The sequence below is a fragment of the Xiphias gladius genome, chromosome 18, assembly GCF_016859285.1.
Source record: "Xiphias gladius isolate SHS-SW01 ecotype Sanya breed wild chromosome 18, ASM1685928v1, whole genome shotgun sequence".
NCBI lineage: Eukaryota > Metazoa > Chordata > Actinopteri > Istiophoriformes > Xiphiidae > Xiphias > Xiphias gladius.
In genome coordinates this window covers 8709865-8730598 of record NC_053417.1, presented here as the reverse complement: position 1 = coordinate 8730598, position 20734 = coordinate 8709865, and the positions used below count along the sequence as shown (strand labels likewise).

At 38.0% G+C, this 20734-nt stretch overlaps 1 protein-coding gene across 2 annotated transcripts in view; it reads left to right on the top strand.

Annotated features, from left to right (window-relative positions):
- The window catches only part of nphp4 (nephronophthisis 4), a 163287-nt gene that overhangs the window by 42742 nt on the left and 99811 nt on the right, over positions 1–20734 (top strand). For both annotated transcript variants that reach the window (XM_040152451.1, XM_040152450.1), the window contains exons 7-8: positions 14392–14576; positions 18210–18345. In XM_040152451.1, the coding sequence (XP_040008385.1) occupies positions 14392–14576; positions 18210–18345 (321 nt within the window). The remainder of the gene's footprint in view (positions 1–14391; positions 14577–18209; positions 18346–20734) is intronic.

The window sequence follows — 20734 nt, the reverse complement described above, 5'->3', positions numbered from 1 at the left end:
GAGGTGGGGAACCACATCCAATCATCCTTATTAAACATAAATATATTCTCAAACAGTGGTTCTATAGTTTGGCCGTTTAAATTTTTTCTATTGAGAAAAATCAACTATAGATACAGGGCGAGGGAGAATATTGAAATATACACACTCGTAAAGCAAATATGTCTTCTTACTCATCTTACATCCTTTTAAATATACAATATATGGTGTGCATACAGGGGCGAACTATATCACCTTATAGTTCTCTGATATAAAGGTACCTACACAATCCTGATAACATTTCATCCCTCTGAGGTAGCAGTTCACTGCGCTCCTCAAATTAAAGATGGCAATGATGGCCTTGACACACCTCTACCAACAGTATTTTCTTCAGCCTGATGCTTTCCTTTATCTTACTTTCCGTTTCTTTAGTGTGGAAGCACAAGCCCTTTTACAGCTGCCACTGTTATTTAAGGCACATCACCTCCCAAACTAAATGGACCTTATCTATTCTCTTCCATTTTTCTTGTCTATGGAAACCATCATGGTTAACCATATTTGACTGGTGCAACTCTGGACTAGCAATTACTTGTACAGTGACTTTGCACAGGTCTATCTGTTCACTTCAGCCTAAGTTAGATGTGTCTTTGGTAGGGATGATAATTGATATGACAACTCTGTCACTAATTATCTCTTTCCAATTGCGCTTTGATACTACTAGGCTTGATCATAAATGTCAACCAGAGGGGACCAAGGCAGTTTTTAGAGTTTGTCAAGCGGAGCAAATGGTTGTCACTAGTGTCTCTACCTTTTGAATTTATACTAAGTATACCAAAAACAGATTAACTGTCAAAAATTTGTTTAGTGGTTTGGGGCTTAGGTGCTTATTTGGATGGATAAGTGAAGAATCTAGGTGGAAAAGCCCCTGCCGTAAAAAGTTGATTTAAAGCTTCCTAGGTACTGTAGTGTTAACAATGTGGGGAAAAAAATAATGGTTTCACTGTTTTGCAATAATATTGCGTTTTTTCTCAGTAATTTTGAGAACTATGTGGACTCAGAACATCAAGGATTAAGTTATAATGATTTTGTATTTGTCACATTTTTTCACATTTATTTCATTCTTGCAAAATTTGATCTTGAAAAAAGTATGATATTTAAAACAATTAATTATACTGAAAAACTGATTTCTGCCTTTTAGAATTCACAGTACATGCTTTTTAAAACAGAAATGACACAAAAATTGTCATCTGAGAACACTGAAAAAATATGACATAGGTCACTCCTTTTCTTCAATATATTTCAAAAATATTTATTTTATACAAGTGGGTAAGAGCAAGCAAGATACGACCAAATAAGTCAAACAAATATCTCTGCGCAATTTGGAAGGCAGATTGATGAGCCATAGTTTAACATAATTTTGACTACCTTACAATATTTGTACAATATTTGCACTTATAATCCTTGTTGGTAGTTTTTTATAATAAAATGAATTAAATTAAATATTAAAAAGGAATAGCAGAATAAAATGCCTACATAGCTACATAAAAGAATAGAAAAGGACAAAGTTACTGGTGAGGTTAGGCTGGCTGATTCAGCTTTATTTTTCTTCTGTTCCCTTTATTAACAATGTGTAATGTAATGTTGACAATGCCATGGGGCACCCACAGCCCATGGATCCACCTTTGCTTCCTTTTCAGAACTGCCCCCAGACCAATGGGAGGGAGCCAGTTCTTTAGGGATTTGCAGGCCTATTTAAGATTACTTATATTCAAAGGGGGGCTGTATGGAGAATGTGCCCTCACTGACTTTTCATGCTGCCCTGCAACAATACAGTGAGTCTCAGACGGCCACCATGGCAAAGGAGCAGCAATAGAAGTCTCTGAAAGTGCCTAGTACAGATTATGTGACCAAAAAAAGGAGGGGAGAGAGATGAATGGATGCATTAATTAATAAATGGACATACAAGAAAAAACCTAATTTAATAAGCAGATTGCCATTAAATTTGCTGAGGCAAATTTTGTTCGCCTAAAGGAATAAACCCTACTGCCAGCACAACCCTCAGGACAATGACCATTAACGCGTCTAGGGGCTGCTAGTGGGGCGACCAGACTTTCACATTTTGGTTTGGCTTATGCGTCAGCTGAAGCCCTTGTCAATTTAGAAATAGTATTACTCTGCAGTGGAGGGTAACGGCTCTGTGCTTACATTTATTTTTAGGGGCACTAAATGAAGAAATTGAAGGGCACAGATCGAAATTTAGTGGCATAGTTATTTTTTTTATATAAATAATATAATTGCATCTCTTTTTTAAAAATTAAACATAGAGTAAACTTTACTAGGAGATTACTAAGGAATTTTGAAACGTGAGATATATTTGGGACCTAACAAAGGACCACTGTGCTTCATGAATGCATCCCTTTTCCAACAGCTTAGTTTGCTGATTCCTTTTAAGCTTCTGTAAATAACATTGGGCTTTGATGACATTTTATCCAATATGAATCCACTATCAGGCTATTCATGGAATTAGAGATGATTAGCACCGGCTAAAGATGAGAAGCTACCTAAATGTTGTGTACAGTCAGCTGCGATAATAAAGAGTGTCAGAACCAGGTATGGGTGTGGTTAGGATTTTTTAATTTCCACTACTCTTATGTCTCTGGTACTTTATTGATACCTTTGTTGGTTCTTTTTTATTACTAAAAATAATATATATTCATAAAATTATTATTGAATAAAGAATAAATTCAGAACAGTGTTAGAATTTTTTGTTTTTTTAAATATAATAAAATATTATTTCTAGAGCAGCAGCAGCAATATCTATAAAAGCAAAGTCACACTGTACAGTAAACTCAGTAATATCTCCCTGGAAACAAATGTAAATTCTAAATAAAATTAAAAAAATTCCTAACATTAACGATGGGTAACGTATAAAAAGAATGAAGAACATAGATATCAGTGTCTATCACTCAGCATGTTCTGGTGTTCAACTCGTTAAATGAAAGCTTAGTTCAAAGGTACAGTTTTCTTCCAGCAGTCAGTGGACATACATGTGCATAATATTTGAATTGTTTGGACACTGACTTCGGTAAATAAGTACTGGCAGTGGGTTATGGTAACGCATGTGCTGATGTACATAATGCACGTCCCTTTACCTAATTGGATACGAAGGATGGAGTAGACTACAACTTTGTTTTCCTTATCCACTGTGTAAGTCACATGTTGGCATGAATAAATTACTCATTTTGGCATTCACAGCTCCTTTTTCTTATTTGTGAAATTTTCTTTGAAGCTCTTAACAAAATTAGTAAAATGTTCCAGACTTCTATAACTTCAGTAGTATGACGACATCCTCACGTCTTTGAGAGGTGTTAATACTTGCAGAAGTCAGCTTGATTGCAGCTTTTAATTAAAGTGTGTATTTGTCATTTGTGTGTGAGTGTGTGTGCGTGCGTGTTTGTGTGTGCGAGTGAGAGAGAGAGAGAGAGACCGACAGAGAAAGAAAAAGTGTGTGTTTCAGCCGTATGTGACCTTTAAAAGTGTGACTCCAGCTGGATTGTCATCAAGCTGTCTCTGAAGTGATGCCGACACCTCAACTGCCAACTCAGTTTTACCACTGTGCGAATGAGTGTGTGTATGTGTGTGTTTGTGACTTAAATTGGTATTGAGGCAGAAATGGATTGGCAAAAATGAGGAGGAATGGGGTGACAGATGAATGTACAGTGCAGCATGAGACGAATCCTTTATGCTGGCTGCTAGTCTGACATACAGTCTTCGCATAATCTCCCCTTAAGTATTTCTATTTTTAGTCCAACAAACTATCACAGAATGTGGCTTCTTCTTCCAGTCCACTTTCCCATATATTATGTAGCCAGTGCCCTAGTTGATGTGCTTTTCATGTGAACTACTGTGGAGTTATGGAAAGCTACCTTTCATAGCTTCAATAGGTACTTTAATGAGCACCAGGCTAATTCCAACTGTGGTTTTTAACCTCACGAAACACACTCTGACCTCCACTTTAAAAATGTAACAATATTCATCTTTGGGGTTTGCATGAACATGTCTACCGTCCTCAAGTTTGAGTGAACCCAGAGGCGACATCACCTCAGATGACCCATAACAGGCGTTCACCTACTTCTCCAATAAAATCTATTACTCTTGATAAAAAGGTCAAGATCTTGTCAGGATTTATGTAACATCCTGGCTTGTGATCAAAAGACCGAGGAGAACAGAAGATGATGAAGAGGAAGAAAAGAGCAAGTGAGGACCGATGCCACGCTGCAGGCAGAACTAAACGCCTGAGGCTGAATTAATGAATTGAGAAAGACTCTGGCAACAAAGCTCCAGGAAGTTTTCATTTGTCCAAAAAGGAGAAAACTGGGACTGCCCCTGTGGACATGGTACTATAAAAAAAGAAAAAAGAGGTTGAACATTTCTGAAATTGGACACTGAGTTTGGGTAAACCTTTGAATGTGCCTTTTCTTTATCAGAATTAGGCCTGTAACCCATGTAACTGCGGCAGTGCAAAAGGAACAGGGTTTAAAGCACTCAGCTCACATCCAATATTCATGAAATCCAGGTCTTTGTAATGACTGACGAGCCAATGATTAGATGAAATAGACTGCGACTGGTTATAGACCCTGTAAGTCAGACAAAGCATGCACAGTGGTTGAATGAGGAAAGATAGATTCATAGACTTTAAAAGTATTAGAGACATTGCATTTTTACTCTGTTTTTCCACTGCTGGAGTGATATATCAGGATAATCTGACCAAACTAAACAAAGTTGCCTCCAGGAGACATTTAAGAACACCGTGAGATACATTGACCTGATACAGTATTAATAGGATCAAATAATCACTAGTGGGATCTCAACTATTGCAAATTTTGCATTATTAATCTTTTGGAAGAAAACGCACTTTCTGCTAGGGCTTACAATAAAGTAAGATGAAGCACTTGTGTGATGAGGGTGTAGGGCAAGGGAAATCAAGTAGTAATCATGTAGTTCCAGATACAGCTGACGACGATCAGCAATGATTATTTAACATCTGAAAATTATGCTCGACTCATCTAAAACTGGCTTTTTTGTTAAAGTAACATTGAAGGAAAGTAATGCTTTTTCAGTATTAAAGAATTTCTTGTGTGGGACTGATATTTTTTGGGGACTTAGTATTTGCAGATATCATCATCATGATGTATGTAAATCTGCAGTGCTTGTAAACGGAACTGTGTAAATTCCAATAATCACCTTCTATTTTAATAAGAAAAGAAGTAACCTGATCATTACAATCCAGTGTTAATCAGATAGATGTCACAATCTCAGTAGTAAGTGGCATTAATGCTAACTGCAGTGGTTAACTTGCCTGGTTAAGCAGTGTTAAGAGTGCTCCCTTAAACTCGTGACAGTAAACTGAACGAAGCACAAAGGCAAGTACAGCATTTAAAAACAGAACTAACAAACAAAAAAAAAAAAAAATGTATTAACCACCAAATACTTCTGAATAACATACAGGGATTTTCTGACCAAACAAAAATGCTCCCACTGGATATCTAAACATCTTTAGCATATTGCTGTCTCATGTCTGTGGTTTTCTGAGACAGTCGTGATGAATTGTGAGCACAACTGAGATAGGTATTGGTTCCAAAGCATCAACTCAAAATGTATTGCTTGCTTATGCAAATTTCCTGCACACAATTTGTATGTCTTGCTACTATTTTTTAACCCTAGAGGATACCACTGGTGAAATTCTGCTTTTTATTTTATTGTCAACAAATCCCATAAAGAGACCAAAACTGATGATGAATTGATGCTACTAACATGTACTTTCTCTGTATCCAAAGCCCCATGTAAGTTTTTCCTCCGTGCCATAAAGGTCCTTTGTTCTCCGCAAACTATTTTGGATGACATGTTCCTTTATTACCCTGAACATACACCATCCCGTTACCATAAATGCTCACTATTCCACCAAATGTGTATTAATCGTTGGCTGAAAAAAGTCCTCAACAAATGCACTATTTAATCCTGTTTGAGTAATGGTTGCAAAAGAACTACAGCGCCCAGCTGTATTAGGAAATTAAGGAGCTCTTTTTAAAAATTAAACCATAAGTTACCTGTTTTTAAAGAGTCATGTCTTCAATAGGAACAAATGGGCTTGGGGCTGGGTGCCACAGGGTAGGGAAGTCAAAAAGTACTGATATAGAATAGAACACATTGCTGCTTTTGGTCTTCTCATGGAATTTTTTGACAATAATAACATATAAAAATAACAGCCTTATCCTTTGAGGTTATAATATTGCATGTTTGTATCCTGTTGGTATTCAGTGCTGGACTGGACTCAGCATTTGGGGTTTCTTTCCAAGTGGAACCAACTGTATTACAACACAATGTTCTCATGGTGATGTAGAATGTGCAGTGGATGAAAGTGGCATGTGTTATGTTATGCTTATAGGGACAAGTGGTATGAAATAGGAGGGGAAGTAGGAAGGCAGCAGTGTGGGTGTGTGTTTGACTTAATATTTTTGTTGGTGAATTATGGGAGTGTTTCATCAGGAGGGTAACAGTGATTTACTGGTGGAAGTGCTGTGCCAGTTAAAATCTGTTAAGGAGTAGATTGGTGGAAGCGCTGTGCCAGTTACAATCTGTTAAGGAGTAGGGGAGTGGGAGGATGAGAGTGGCATGCTAATGATGATGCCACTGTTTCTTGCCATGGATGACTCACCCTCAATATGGGGGAGCTAACATCCACACTGCTGGTAGCAACACACACACACACACACACACACACACACACACACACTATGAAAGTGGATTCAGCCAGACCAATATTTGCCTGATATGATTATCCCAAAAAGTAAAATATGAATGTAATGGATGCTCTGCTTTAACACAGGTTTGTAGTGTAGGTCAATGTCCTGACTGTTGCTTAATCGATTGGTCAGAACGTGGAAAATGACAAAAAGTTAACGGTGAACTAGCATCTTCTCAGTGACTGGGTGATAGATACCTGATTGACACAAAAACTCAGAAAACATTTTTCTTTTGTTTGCTGGTTTTCAAAGGTACGAGCAACATGCCAGAGTTGTGTAACTCTCCTGGTAATTGGCATATACAAAACTCAGGCGGGACATAATTTCACCTGCTTTCTTTTTCTCAAGCACTCGTGCTCTCATTCTTTCTCTATCACACTCTCACACACACCCCTGGAGATGACAGTTGCCATCTGTAGAGTTATTATTATCTTATACAACAGCTTACACATTGATCTCACAAAGAACTGACATGAAAACTTACTGAAAAATAGCAAATGGCTTATAATGGTGTCATACAGGGAAAAAATCAACTTTGTAAAAGCTATAAAGTATCAAACCCAGGTGCTTTTAGCTTTTTTTTATTTATTTATTTTTACATAAAGTCTTTTATGGCTGTTAGAGCTACATTTTTTTGTGAAGGAAGAAAATGAATGACAAGGACTGAAAAACTAAAAAGTGACCAGAAATGAATACATACAGATGCCAGCAGTTCTTATGCAGTCATTTACCATGACAGAGATGATCTCTGCAGGTCTACAACATACAAATGTAAGTTTGATTTTTTTCCAGTTAAGTCTCATATTTTTTCTGACATTGCCTTTACATCCTCATTTGTGTACCCACTGACAACAATGCTGTAGTTGTGAAAATACTAGCAATTACCTAAAAAAAAAAAAAAAAAGAAATTCCCTTCAGATATTTTTGGCTTCCTTCTGTCATTATTTTTAAAACACAGTAAATAGAAAAGTTGAAATCATTCTGTAACCCTAACCATTGCCACCAACTAGGCTTGCATATCTGAGGAAAAATATGTAAATTCCCATAAAGCAATGTACAGCAAATGAACAAGTATTGTTATAAAAAATGTAATGTACTTAATGTTTTTGTAGCTGTTATGGAGGGCCCAGAGTCTTCAAGACCCTTTCTTTATTGTGCATCCCCAAAAGATGCACAAGTTTGTACCCCTCGTAATTGTTGCCTGTGTCTGTTCCCATCAAAACTGTGTTTAAGATAACCCTAACACAAACAAATAAACCCTATCTCTGCTTAGACGTTTCTACATTTTATTGCAAGATTAGTTTTCTCATAACTTTAGGAATAATTGTGGTTGTTGGAGATCTCAGTTTCCTGCTCGCAGGCACAAGCGTGCAGGAAACAGAACATAAGCTACATACACTGCATACCCTCAATATGCAGTATGTCTATGTCTTTGTGTTTGTGTGCACTCACACACAAATAAGCAGCTACATAAGACTGGGCAAACAGATCATACATACAATACATATCAAATATAATGTGAGATAACGTGGGTAATCAGAAATGAGAGGGAACATCATTCATTATACTGTCAAGATAAGAAAGAAAAGATGTAATTAGCTCATGAGTCATAGGATTGGTTAAATTATTTTGCTGATACTATATTTGAGCTGAACTCTGCTTTGGCAGCTCGATCAGCTCAGCTCCTGTTCCACATGAGCATGATGACTTTTTCCTCTCATTGAGATGATAATGACACATAATAGGTGTGTTATTCAGGTTCAGCTCAGACATACGCAGTTGAATTTGTTTATACTCTATACTCCTCTGAGTTGATTTTCTTTCCTTTAAATAACTGGCAAAGTATCTATTAGAAAAAGTGTCAATAGAGAGCTTTACGCTATCTTAAAACACATCCTTGTTCACTCATTACTAGTTACACCATTGATCGGCCGGCCAACTGTTGGAGTTTCCCCATTGGCCATTGCTCTTTCGAAATTAACTGGTGCAAAGAGTTTCTATTGCGTCATCAGGGGGTGGTTTACAGGCAGTGTTGCTTCATATGTCCCAGTTGGAGCCATTAAAGAGAACTTGCTCTCCCACTTCATCTCCTGCCCTTTGAGCACAAAGAAATAACCTTCAGAAACTAATTTATTCTCCTTTGAAAATCTACACTCATTTTGCTCAAACTTGCACAATGAGGCAGCTGCCTCCTGCTTTCCATTTCTCTCCCAACTGCTATTATTTCTGAATCAGCTCTAAATGACTTTCCTTCTGTTTTAGCAGTTCCATTTTGTTCAAATGACAGTGTCCCCAACTAAATCAGTGTTGCTTACTAATATTTCATCCTCACTCCTCCGTCTTCCACTGCCTCCCCCAGCTGTTGGACCAGTAAATTGAATCAGAGAGAATCTTTGTTGTTAATGCTTGACAATGATAAGGCCATTTTCAGGTGTGAATACTCAAGTGAGGAAATAATCTTCCAGCTCTGTACTTGTAATTTTATCTTGGGTTTAAATTCAAATGAGGGAAGGGGGGGGTTACCTTCCAAATAAAAAAGGCAAAAATGTGTCTGACTTAATACCAGTCATGTTGAACGAAATCAAATACAAACCTCTTCAGCAAACGTTATGCACCAAAATCATCCACAGAAATGCATTGCCTGTATTTTCTGTAGGGTTTTTCTTTCAAAGATAACATTTGTTTTTCCACCAGAGTTATCTTGCTATCTGACTTGCTGGCGAGCACTTTATCTCCACCACATATTTCAAAGGAATATGGTCATCTTTCCTAGAGATTGCAGACACATTAGAAGTGTGGGGTTTGCAGTTTAAGAAGCATTTCTTTTGAGCCCTCAAGCCCGTATTGGTGTAAAGTCGGCTTTGGCTTGCTCTTGTTGCACTACAGAGCCATGAAACTAACCATCACAGATAATAGTGATGCACTGGCTTTGATTCATTTTCTCTAAATTTATATATCTATATTTTTCTAACAGGAAATGATGGTGGTTAAGCACAAGGTTTTGTTTCCCTTTTACAACACCCACAATATGGTGACTCGTCTAATTGGGATACAAAAAACCTACAACCAACTCTTCTCTTACAACGTACTGCCTTTGTTTACTCTGTTAACAAACCTCTAAAACAAACTGCCTCCAAAACAATGCAAATTAGCTTCATTCTGCCTCCCCCTTCCTTTTCCTTTAATGATACAAAAAGCATTAAGGCATTTTAGCCTCGAAGAAATTCCTCTTTTTCTAACCCAAATGTCACATGTATATTATGACTGATGAGGGGGCAATGTTGATCGGTTACACTGTCAGTGTCTGGTTTAGCAATTTGAAAAGCAATATCTTGGAAAGTATCACATATATGACAAGAAGGCAGGAGAAAACAAGCTTATATGTGTGTGAAAAAGAGAAAGACACACCCTTGTGGCACCGTTGCAGTCATCAGTCAGAAAAGTCCCTCTACTGTGACTCTGGAAATGGAGTATAATTTAACTTGGGGGCCATTTCATTGTTCCCTTTAAGCTTCTTAGCTCTAAAATATTCATATTTCAGGCGAGGGAGGAAGAAATCTGTGACAGCAGCAGACAGGGGCGAGAGGGAGTAGAGAAAGGATAGTGAGCAAGAGAGGTAGAGAGAAAGAAACTGACGGAGTGAGAAAAAAGAGCAATGAAGTAAATGAAAGAGAAACTCAGAGGAGAGGCGTGAGGAGAGGGATGTGGAGAACAGAAAGCAACACTTTAACTGATGTTCTCCTAAAAACAACTTTCTCCCCGTCTGTCTTTTATTTTCTCTCTGAAACACTTCATGGCAGACCTGTCCAACAAAAGACAAAACCATTTCACTGTCATCTTCCCAGGCACTGTCTGCAGCGGGAGAAAAAGGAGCGGGCAGACAGATTTTGTAGGAAAAGATGCACTAACAATTATAATCTGGATGTCACTGAAAGCAGTTATTTACAGTTATCCTGTCATACTTGTGCTGCCTGCTGCCAATCGTTTTTTTTTGGATATCTCATTTTACAGACAATATAATGTTTTGCTAAGAAAAATATACATAGCTAATTTACACCAGCTCTATGAAATGCAGCTAGCCCAAAAATATCTACAGTAAGATAAGGTATGGTAAAGTAACATAGTTTAATTCGTCCCAAAAGACAATTCTTTGTCAAAGGTGCTTGGCATACACATTGATATAAATATAATGTACAAACACTGTATACTTATGCTGTAAAATTAAGTAAAATAAAATTTAAGAAAAGGAGAAAATATTAAGTAAAGATAGGACAAAGTGAAAAAAGTGAAAGCATGTTACTTTATCACTAAAGAACTAAAAAACTTCATTGAAGGTGCATTGAAGTTACTATGTTACAAATGATACAGATTACAAGCGCAGAAATATGAAGTATGTTTGGAAAACGAAAAATGAAAAACATTGTATAAACTGTATAAAGGGTTGCATCATACCACGAGTAGAAAATGATGCCAGAGCTAGAATCAAACAAAGATGACAACAAGCATGAATGAGATTGATGGAGCTGCACAGCTTGTCGGAGATCTCAGTGAAATCAAGCTCTCTCTTACAAGAGAGAACTGAGAACAAACTAAATACACTGTATACATCAAAACAAGAGAATTCAGTCACACAATGCAATGACTTAATCCGAGTATGTAAATGAGAAAATGTGTCCAGATATTGAAAACATTTTTGTCCCCATTTTCTACACAGTGAGTTGTGAACAAGATAGACGCAGTTTTGTTTTTTTCTCTTTTCACTTGCAACACCTCACTTTAATTGTGTAGTGCACACCCAGGGATTTAATATATGTTGTTTGTTTTTCAATATTTTCTCTGGCAATTAGTAATTCCACCGCTCGTCACGGTGCATGCACCGTGCATGTGGTTGAGTCCCGCATTGAAACGTGTGATGAACGCCCCTCTGTGAGGGTGCATCTTAGTCTTGGCACTCGTTCCTCAAACATTAATTGAATGGAGCCTTAGCCTATGTGATCCAGCTGGAAGACAGTTATGTAACACTCCCAAAGCCAAATGAGAGCTGACACGATTAGAAACAAACTATACATAGAGCATTGCATTAGTGAGTCACCACGTCCTCTTATAGGTAAATAAAAAGTAAACTTCCACAAAACACACAAGACACTATAAACAAAGCCTTCTGGGTATTCATTATGAAAACTTAGCATATCAACTCTGTCTGGCTTCTGTTCTTGAATTACCAGTATTGTACAAATGTGTAACCAACATGGATCCATGTTGCTACAAAATACAGCACAAGATGAGAGGAGAGGTTATACTGGGGTTTTTCACCAAGGGGAAAGAGTGAAGGGAAGAAGTCACTTGAGGTCATGACGAGAACCCTAATCTTCCATCCACATCTCTAAAGATAAATATGATACACTGCTGAACACATATCGGCCATTGCGTGTATGTGAGAGAATGAGCGACGATAAGAAGAGGAGTATAAACAAGGAGACAGAGAGAAGTCAGTGCAGAGATGTAATATGAGGAGAGCAGCAGCGAGCAGTGGTTTGTGTGGGCTGTACAGTAACCAGGCAGGCTGGGCTGCTGCTCCAGCTCCTGCTCCTGCTCCTGCTCCTGCTGTTTTAAAAGAAAGAACCCAAAGCTGAATTTATATGCTAATTTGATTGAGAAGGTGTGGGTGGATATGGAGAAGGTTTTAAGCAGTAAGAGGGACAGAAAGAGAGAATGACAAGAAAGGAGAGGGAAAGAAAGGGAGAGTGGGAGTGAGAAATGTGACGGAGAGAGGGAAAAGAGTGTAGTGAAACAAATGGGAAGGAGTGGGAAGAGAGGCGAGTTCTGCACCGCTTTGCTCTTTGGGGTAAAAGAGTTTACAGTCAGTCTCTCACAAACATCTTTGAATTAGCACATACAGTATATTTTGAAAAGGACAATAATCATGTTCTCCATAAAATATGACAGACAGTTATGTTATTAAAGTATAATTCCACTTTATTACAGCTGGGTTCTTATTTTTATAGTTTTATGTCAGTTACAACAGCATTGTACTTGCCAAAGTAATTGCTGAGACATTGTTGAAACACACTCCAACAGGGCAAGAAACACAGTTAGATGATCAGATAGATTTAAACAGGCCAACACTTCAGCCAGATTGTCTAAACCTGTTTATTAGTAAAGTCAAAGTGATGGAAATATACAATGAACAGTTTAGGTCATTGTTTTACCTTCTCCTGCATTTTCTCTTCCAAGTAAGTTGGTTTTGGTACCAAAATCTCAGGCATGGTATCAGCAATAGTGAGAAATTTCAAACAGTGAAAAAAGAAGGATATATACAGAAAATCCTTTTTGTCACTTAAAGCAGTATTGTTTTTTTTTTTTTTTTTTGCCATTTGTGGACAGTGGAACAAGCTGTAAACACATAAGGTTTCTGTGGTGAAGTTGTTGGCAAACAGATCTCTTTTGTTTTCCCCTTATGTGTGGCCAAATCAATTCATTATGATAGCACACACAACAAAGCAACAAGTAAACAGCACAGGTGTTTGAACTTGTGTGTGGGTGTTTGTGGTCTTGACAAGTTGTTTGTATTTTGTCAGAGGTACTGAGTCAACTGTCACGTATTAGTTCTTAGTGGAGTTTAAACTGTATGGGTTTTGATAGCTGAGACTGATATTTTTGCCCTGAGCCGACCATATTCAGTTTTAAATATTTATATTTGTAGCAATGTTAATTAATCAAAATATTTAAGTTTTCCCCAGAGTTCTTTTTCTGGTCCACATAGAAAAGTGCCAACAATTGATAGGATGCTTAGCCTTTCAAAAAAGTTCCTCATCAGTAATGTGCAAGAGTAGTGTAAGAGGGTTACTAGACTGCCGACAGTCAGACAACCCATCAGGGTGCAGAATAACCCGAGGTTAGTGTGAAGAGATAATTGAGACAAGCTGTCACTGAGTCTTTGTAATTGTAGTGTTCATTCGGAAGAAAGATCCATTGAGGAGATGCCATCATCCTTATTGTTTATAAAATCATAAGTATTTTGAGATTTTAATTTTGTATACAATAGATTACAATAGATTTTTTTCTTTTTTTTGAGATATTAAACAAACAAACAAATAAAAGGGATAAAAAAGGCAATCCCTTTGGCGCTGTTAATCATAATACAATTTCTTTTAATTTGGTCTTCATGATCTAAAACCAAATCTGCCAAACCAAACCAAAAACAATCCTTTGTCATTCTCATCATTTCATCATATTTTGAAATATGATGAAATGATTCGCAAGAAATTTGATAATCTTAAGATATCTGTCTTGTGCTTTGAAACAATACATGGCCAGAAGTATATGGACATCCAAACAAAGCTTGTGGACACCCAAGCAATATAATCATACATGATTGTTGAAAATGTCATACCAAAACCATTGGCCTTAATATGCCCTATGGTGGAAATACACTTTCCACCAGAATTTGGAACCTGTCTGCTGGGACTTGCTTCTATCCACAAGAGCAGTAGTGAGGTTGGCCACTGATCACAGTCGGCGTTCCAGTTCATCCCAGATGTGTTGGATGGGGGTGAGGTAGTGTAATATCTGTTAAAATTTTTACTCCAACCTACTTCTCACTGTTACTCAGAAACAGCCAGGACCGGAGGATACACTGAGGACAGTTGTCATCCAGGAAAGAAGGCTCCATGTCGGTGTCCACAATGGCTGGTGTTTCCTTGACAAGCCCCAAGTGGTGGTTCTGGAGCCCTTAGCCTCAGGGGCCAGAGGGAGAGCAGACAGCCTCTCAAAACGGAGCACCCTGGTCAAAGACAGGTGAGCAGAGGACACACATGTGTATGTCTACAGTGGAGCTGTTTACTGTAGGCTACAGGAGATGGTGGATCATAACTGTTTTCAGACAAAATCCACAAATGTGCAAAAATATTTACGGGATTGCTTATTTTTATGGTATTTCATCAGACTCTGCAAGTGCAGGTCTTTCTGCTGATAGACAAGTGATTGAAAGTTTATGTAGTAAAGTCAGCAAGACTATTTTTGAAAAAGCTAGGTTGCTATAAATTTCATTTTCATATGTCTGGAAAAAGTAAAAACTGCACAATTGTATCTTATTCTTCCCTTATGTCCATTTGCTTGATATTTTCCTACTTTCCTAGAACTACCGTATATATTGAGTGTATTTTACCTGCTGCCTTCCTCATCATATGTAGTGGGTTAAGAGCAGTCATTTTGTCATATGAGAGGACAGCGAACGCACTCCAGTTTTGCTGGACGAGGCAGCACTCCATAATGCTGCCACGAGGCTGGTTGTTTGATTGTGTGATACAGCTGTCCTATGCTATGGACTAAAGTAAACTGGACTAAGTTTGAAAAGTACCTCAACACAGCTCTTCCTTTTTCCCGCCGCTTCTATTATGCCACTTACACTTTGATGAATATGCAAATGATGTGAGTCATACGCTATGGCCTTCACAGTAAGCACTTCAACCCAGTTGAACAACCCACAATACCGATACCCAAACTCAGCTTAGCGGTTGATACTGAGTACCGATCCAAAACCTCTATTTTTCCCCCCAAATTAAAATCTGTAAAGCTCTCTGCGTGGAACTGATTAAAACCATTCTTCTATGCGTAAGGTAATCTAAGGCTGTACATACACAGTTAGTTATATCGGGGATCTGTCATGCCAATATCCAATCTGCTTAATCAGGTCAGTGTTCCCACTGTCATCTGTCACAAAAAGTCCAAAAAGCCACATAAAATTAAAGTAACATTTTTACACAATTTATTGCTTACTCCATCGATCAAAGTTTGTGTGTCCATCAAGTTCCATTGAGTTTAACTGAAATTTGCAACGCACCAGACAGTCAAATAGACATAATGTAGGGAACAAAAAACATAACCTCATAACAGGTTAGCAGATTAACACAATAACATTTAAAATTTTATTACATTATGTTTTTATTTTGTTTGTGAAATTGTAATTTGTCCACTGACCTTGCTCAAAGAGCAAAGGCTATATGCCTGATAAGGCCTCCCATGTCCTAACCCAACCCCAGCCTCATAATTTACAATCCATCCCTTACCATACAGGCTTCCGCCTCATAAAACAGCCTCGCAATACATTCCAGTGCATGCTAGTACTTTATAACCAATCAAGGAGATATGACTCCTGCTGATTTTGCCTCTGGGTTTTGTTGAGACACCTTAACACTCAATGCTGACCTTCTCAGAGTTGCTCTGCTGATGTAAGGTCAGCATCGTCTGTCTTAGATCAGCAGTAAAACAGCTGGATTGGATGGTTTACCATGTCAGATGCAAACCAAAGCTGGAGAGGTACCACAACCGGAAACTAAACTCCAGGTGATGTTGGGTGAGAATTTCACCGTTGCATTACCATGCAAAATGATCTTAAATATATGGTAATTTTAATTACAGGAATGAGAATCATTCAATAAAATGAATATACTTTCAGAAGGTTCTACGTAGAATTAGTGTTAAGACACACTCCTTTATTTTGTTAAATTTGAACTATCAACAAAAGGTGGGTCCTCAGTTTTGTCAACCAGACAGCATTTTGATAATGGATCAGTGCTGGTTTAAAAAAAGCCCAGTCCCTTCAGATACCTTATGCTTTGTAACTCATTCTGCTCTGGGTGCACCAACTGTCACAAATACCCCATTGCAACCCGTAAAATCACTGGAAGTATTTCCTGTCATAAATGTAGTGAGCGAGCAAACCTCTGACCGAGGTTTGTGTAAACAACAGCCAGCAATTTCAATTAGTGAGTTGAAATTGCTGAAACTGCATCAGTGAGCCACTGAGCAGAACTGCTTTGCATTAAAAAAAAAAAGTTTTTTGTCTGTTTCAGTGACATTGTGCAAGTGAATCGTGCCTCTCACTCGAGCATTTTCTTCTAGGCTTTTTTCGAGGTTTTTTTTTTAGGGGATGAGGGGAGGCTGTGCAAATATATCACAAGAAACCATTCAAGTATAACTGTGATGCAGATTATATTTTCTCACTCAGTAGTTTCAGAATGATATGGCGATATAGTGAGAAAAGTTTGAGATTGGGAGATGCTCTTTGCAGCTGTACCAAAAATAATGAGATGAGTATTTTAAAATGCTGGTATTTCCCATTTTCATATTGCAGAGCCATATTTTTGATACTTTTCTGTGCTCTAAATTCGTCTCCCTTAATGATGTCCACCATGAGGGATGTGAAGAAATGTGTTTGTGCTGAAAGTACTATCTGCAAGATACCTAATTAATTGAAAGCATATTGGTGTACACACACATGCTTTCAGTGGCCATCGATGGCAGAGGCCACTGCTTACACAGGATGTGTTTTATGATATTCTTCCAGACCTTTCTGTAGGTGTATGTATGTTTCTTTAAGTTTTGTCCCTCAGTATGATCACGTGGGATGCTTTGTACAGTTTCATGGAATAATGATGCATAGCACTTTTGAGTAATAGGATCAGTCTGATCAACAAAGGAAAAACTGCCAAAAAAATGTTGTAAAACTCAACAGATGACACGCAGACTGTGAAAAATGATCCCCTTTGCAGTGTGCATCTGAATCAAAATGTATTGTTTTTGCTACTTCAGATGAGAAACTAGCTGATGTGGTGATTATGTGGATGATTACATCGGTGTCTCACCTTACGAAAGTTCACACAAATAAGCAAATGCATAATGAACACAGTCCCACGTTAACCAACAATCTGTGCTCAATTACTGTATTACGTGAATAACAATAATCATTATTAACATCCAAATAATACTCAGAACTTTATAACTTTTCTGTTTTCTTACAAGAAGAAAGTGCTTGTGTAAAAGTGGTTTAGTATGATAACACCAATGAAGGCAGTAATTATTATGTTTGCCTTTTTTTGGGTGCTGCCAGTGAAAGCTGCCAGTCTGTCTTGCTTGTGTAATGCCTGTTGCTTCCAGACAGCAGAGAAAGAGAGAAAAAAATGAAAAAAAAAATCTGAAGTGCTTGCCTGCTCCATTCTTCAGAGAGTCCGCGAAGCGAAAAAAGAAAAGGCACTCGGCCCCAACTCGTGACACGCCAGCACTTCACAGTATGCTCCCGCCTGTGGTGTTTGCAAACTGTGAATGACGAATACCAAGAGTGCTGTTCCACTGCTCACACAGGAGGCCAGTGCTTGCCAGGGAACATTTAGCAAGCGAGTGTAAATCCGCCAAAACATTTATTTTTTTATTAAAAGGAAAATAAATCAAACAGTAATAAAAGACATTAGGGGACCCTGGACATTTTATTGAGGTGTTGTCATTTTCTTTAGTAATATCATTAAAGCATACCATTCACACAAATAATCTTTATGTGTGTCCCATCATAGCCTCTTTCCTTTTGTATGTCTCTTAACACACCCTTCATTCCTTCATTATGTATGTGTATGTGTCTCTTTTCTCTCTCCTCAGTTCTGCAACATCATCCCTCCCCCAGATTCTGGGCCTTCGCAGCAGCGTGGAGCTAAAGATGACCAATCACCAGGCTTTGGCAATTGTCTTCCAGCTGGAGTATGTCTTCTCCGCTCCAATTGGGCGAGAGACTATGGTAAGAGGGATGCACAAGAACACATGCCGTGAACGCAAAGCCCTGACCCCAGACCTTACTAAATATTAATCCTAAACCCAGGTCACGGCCTGAAATCAACCTCTTAGTGAAACGAGGACCAACCTGAATGATCTCTTCGATCATTCTGGAGTTTTAAAGCTCAAACAGGTCTTCAGAATAATGGATACAGAAAGAAACTAGCACACACGTGCACTCTGCTGTCTTCACTTCATCCCTCCTTTCTTCTCTCACCACCTCTTTCTTGTCCTCGGAGTGGTCTGAAACTGAAGTAAGGAACCAGAGGAGAGCAGATCTAATCATGATGATTTAACCCCAACCCATCTTGCTTCTTATCTTTCCTGTTTATCCACATATTTGGTCATGTGGAGGTTCTATGCCTATCTCTTGAAATTTCACAAAAATAAGTGGTTCAATCCAAACAAAAAATAAATAAATAGTGCAAAACTAGCAAAGTTATTATTTAAATTAGAAAATATCTAATAAAAGAATAAGTAAACAAGAAACTGAGCAGGATTTCCAAGAAATTTCTCAGTTCTTCACAGTTTATGGTGAAAAGTATCTAACCAGTGTTTTGGGCCACCTGTCATTGAAAGTTGACCGACCCATTATGCTGCTTCGTCAGTGGGCAGATATTAGGCTTAAATCAAAAATGCAATAATTGTCAGTCATTGTTATGCTAGTACAGTGCTAGTTTCTAAAATAAGGATTGAATTTAAGTTACATATTTTTTGTAGAACATATCAACATTACATTTTGTCTGAAGCCCATTATCTAGAATCACTCTGACACAATTTTAATAAATTCTGAATTTTGTGTGATGATGTAAATGGTCTTTCAGAGGCATGTCAGAGGCTTTTGCAATCATGCTACTGTGGTTGTTTAAAATAAAACTAAGCATAAAAATATCAACTTTCAACACAGCAAATCTTCAGCTTTATATATCTATAAAAATTCTCATTTAGTTGAATCCCAGTTACAAGTCCCATCGTATCTTACCTCTGTCCATATGAATTACATAGACGAGCAGCTGGCACCTGTTGTAGGCCAACACAGTCAACACATCCCCAGGGAAGTAATTTCCAAATTCAAGCCGCACCACTTAACAACCACTCATGGCATCGAATACCACAGAAAGACTGTGGTAATTATGTGCGTGGGTGAGCCTTCAACACTTAATGCATGCCAAGGCTGGGCTCTCATTGTGTTACTGCATGTTGTCCTTTTTACAAGCAGGGGTCACAAGATCACCAATTAAAAGCAGCAGAAAAACAACCAGCCACTCGGTCATTGGAGCGCCATGGTACATTTGCATTTCTGTATTAATTCACGGATTCTTACCTCTGAAACCACAGGACAGACAGTCTGTTGTAAATGGACAGTTTTTCCCTTTTTCTACCTTCGATGAGAGTGATTATTCCACGGGTCTGTTGACACATATAGGACATTGTTTAGGTGAAAAACAACAGGGTTTATACAAAAGAGCTTGTTCAAGAGCTTGAAACATATCACAGCTCAAGTGATGAATAGCCCACCATCTTCATCATATTTATTGCATGCAGTTTATCCATGTAACTCTGCTTTCCTGTTGAATGTTTTATGAAGAAAAAAATTCCGATGTTACCAAACTGCAAGCTCTTTCCTGAGATGTCATGAACTGGATAATCACCAAATTCTATGATTTTCACAACTGAGGATCTACAGTATATAGCTGTTATCTGAATGTTTCAGTAAACATTGCTCATGGGAAGGCAGACAAATGTAGACACCATAAAAATTGCTTCAAACGTTTTTGTCAGCAATCTCCTACACACTTGATTTCTTAACATAACTCCGCATTTATTGGTTGTTTGTTTTGTTTTGTTTTTTTTGTTTTTTTTGCTCAAGCAATTAAAATAAGGTTTCAATTATGATAGTTTGTGACTTTGAGAATAGAAAAAAGGAATACGGAAAAAAAAGAGTCTACAGCCACGCTGGTGACTTTGTGAGCTGCTGAGGTTGACGGGAATGGCTTTAATTTTGCATCTATGTGATCAAAAAGTACTGGAAATATTCAAATTTTGACCTGGTGATGGCGCGAGATGAAAAGTTAGGGGATCACCAAAGCGATTGCATTTTATCCTGAGGGTTACATGAACGTCGGTCCCCAATTCTATGGCAATCTAGCAAATAGTCGTTGAGGCATTTCACTTAAAACCACATACAGTTTGTCAACCTCCTGATGACACTAGAGGAAATATTAGGGGAAATATCACCAAAGTCAGATTGACCAACCAACCGACATTACCATCCCCAGAGGTATGCTGATAGTGTGGCTGAAAATCATATGACTGTGTATTCGCATTGAACGCATTTATTTCAGTTGTTAGGT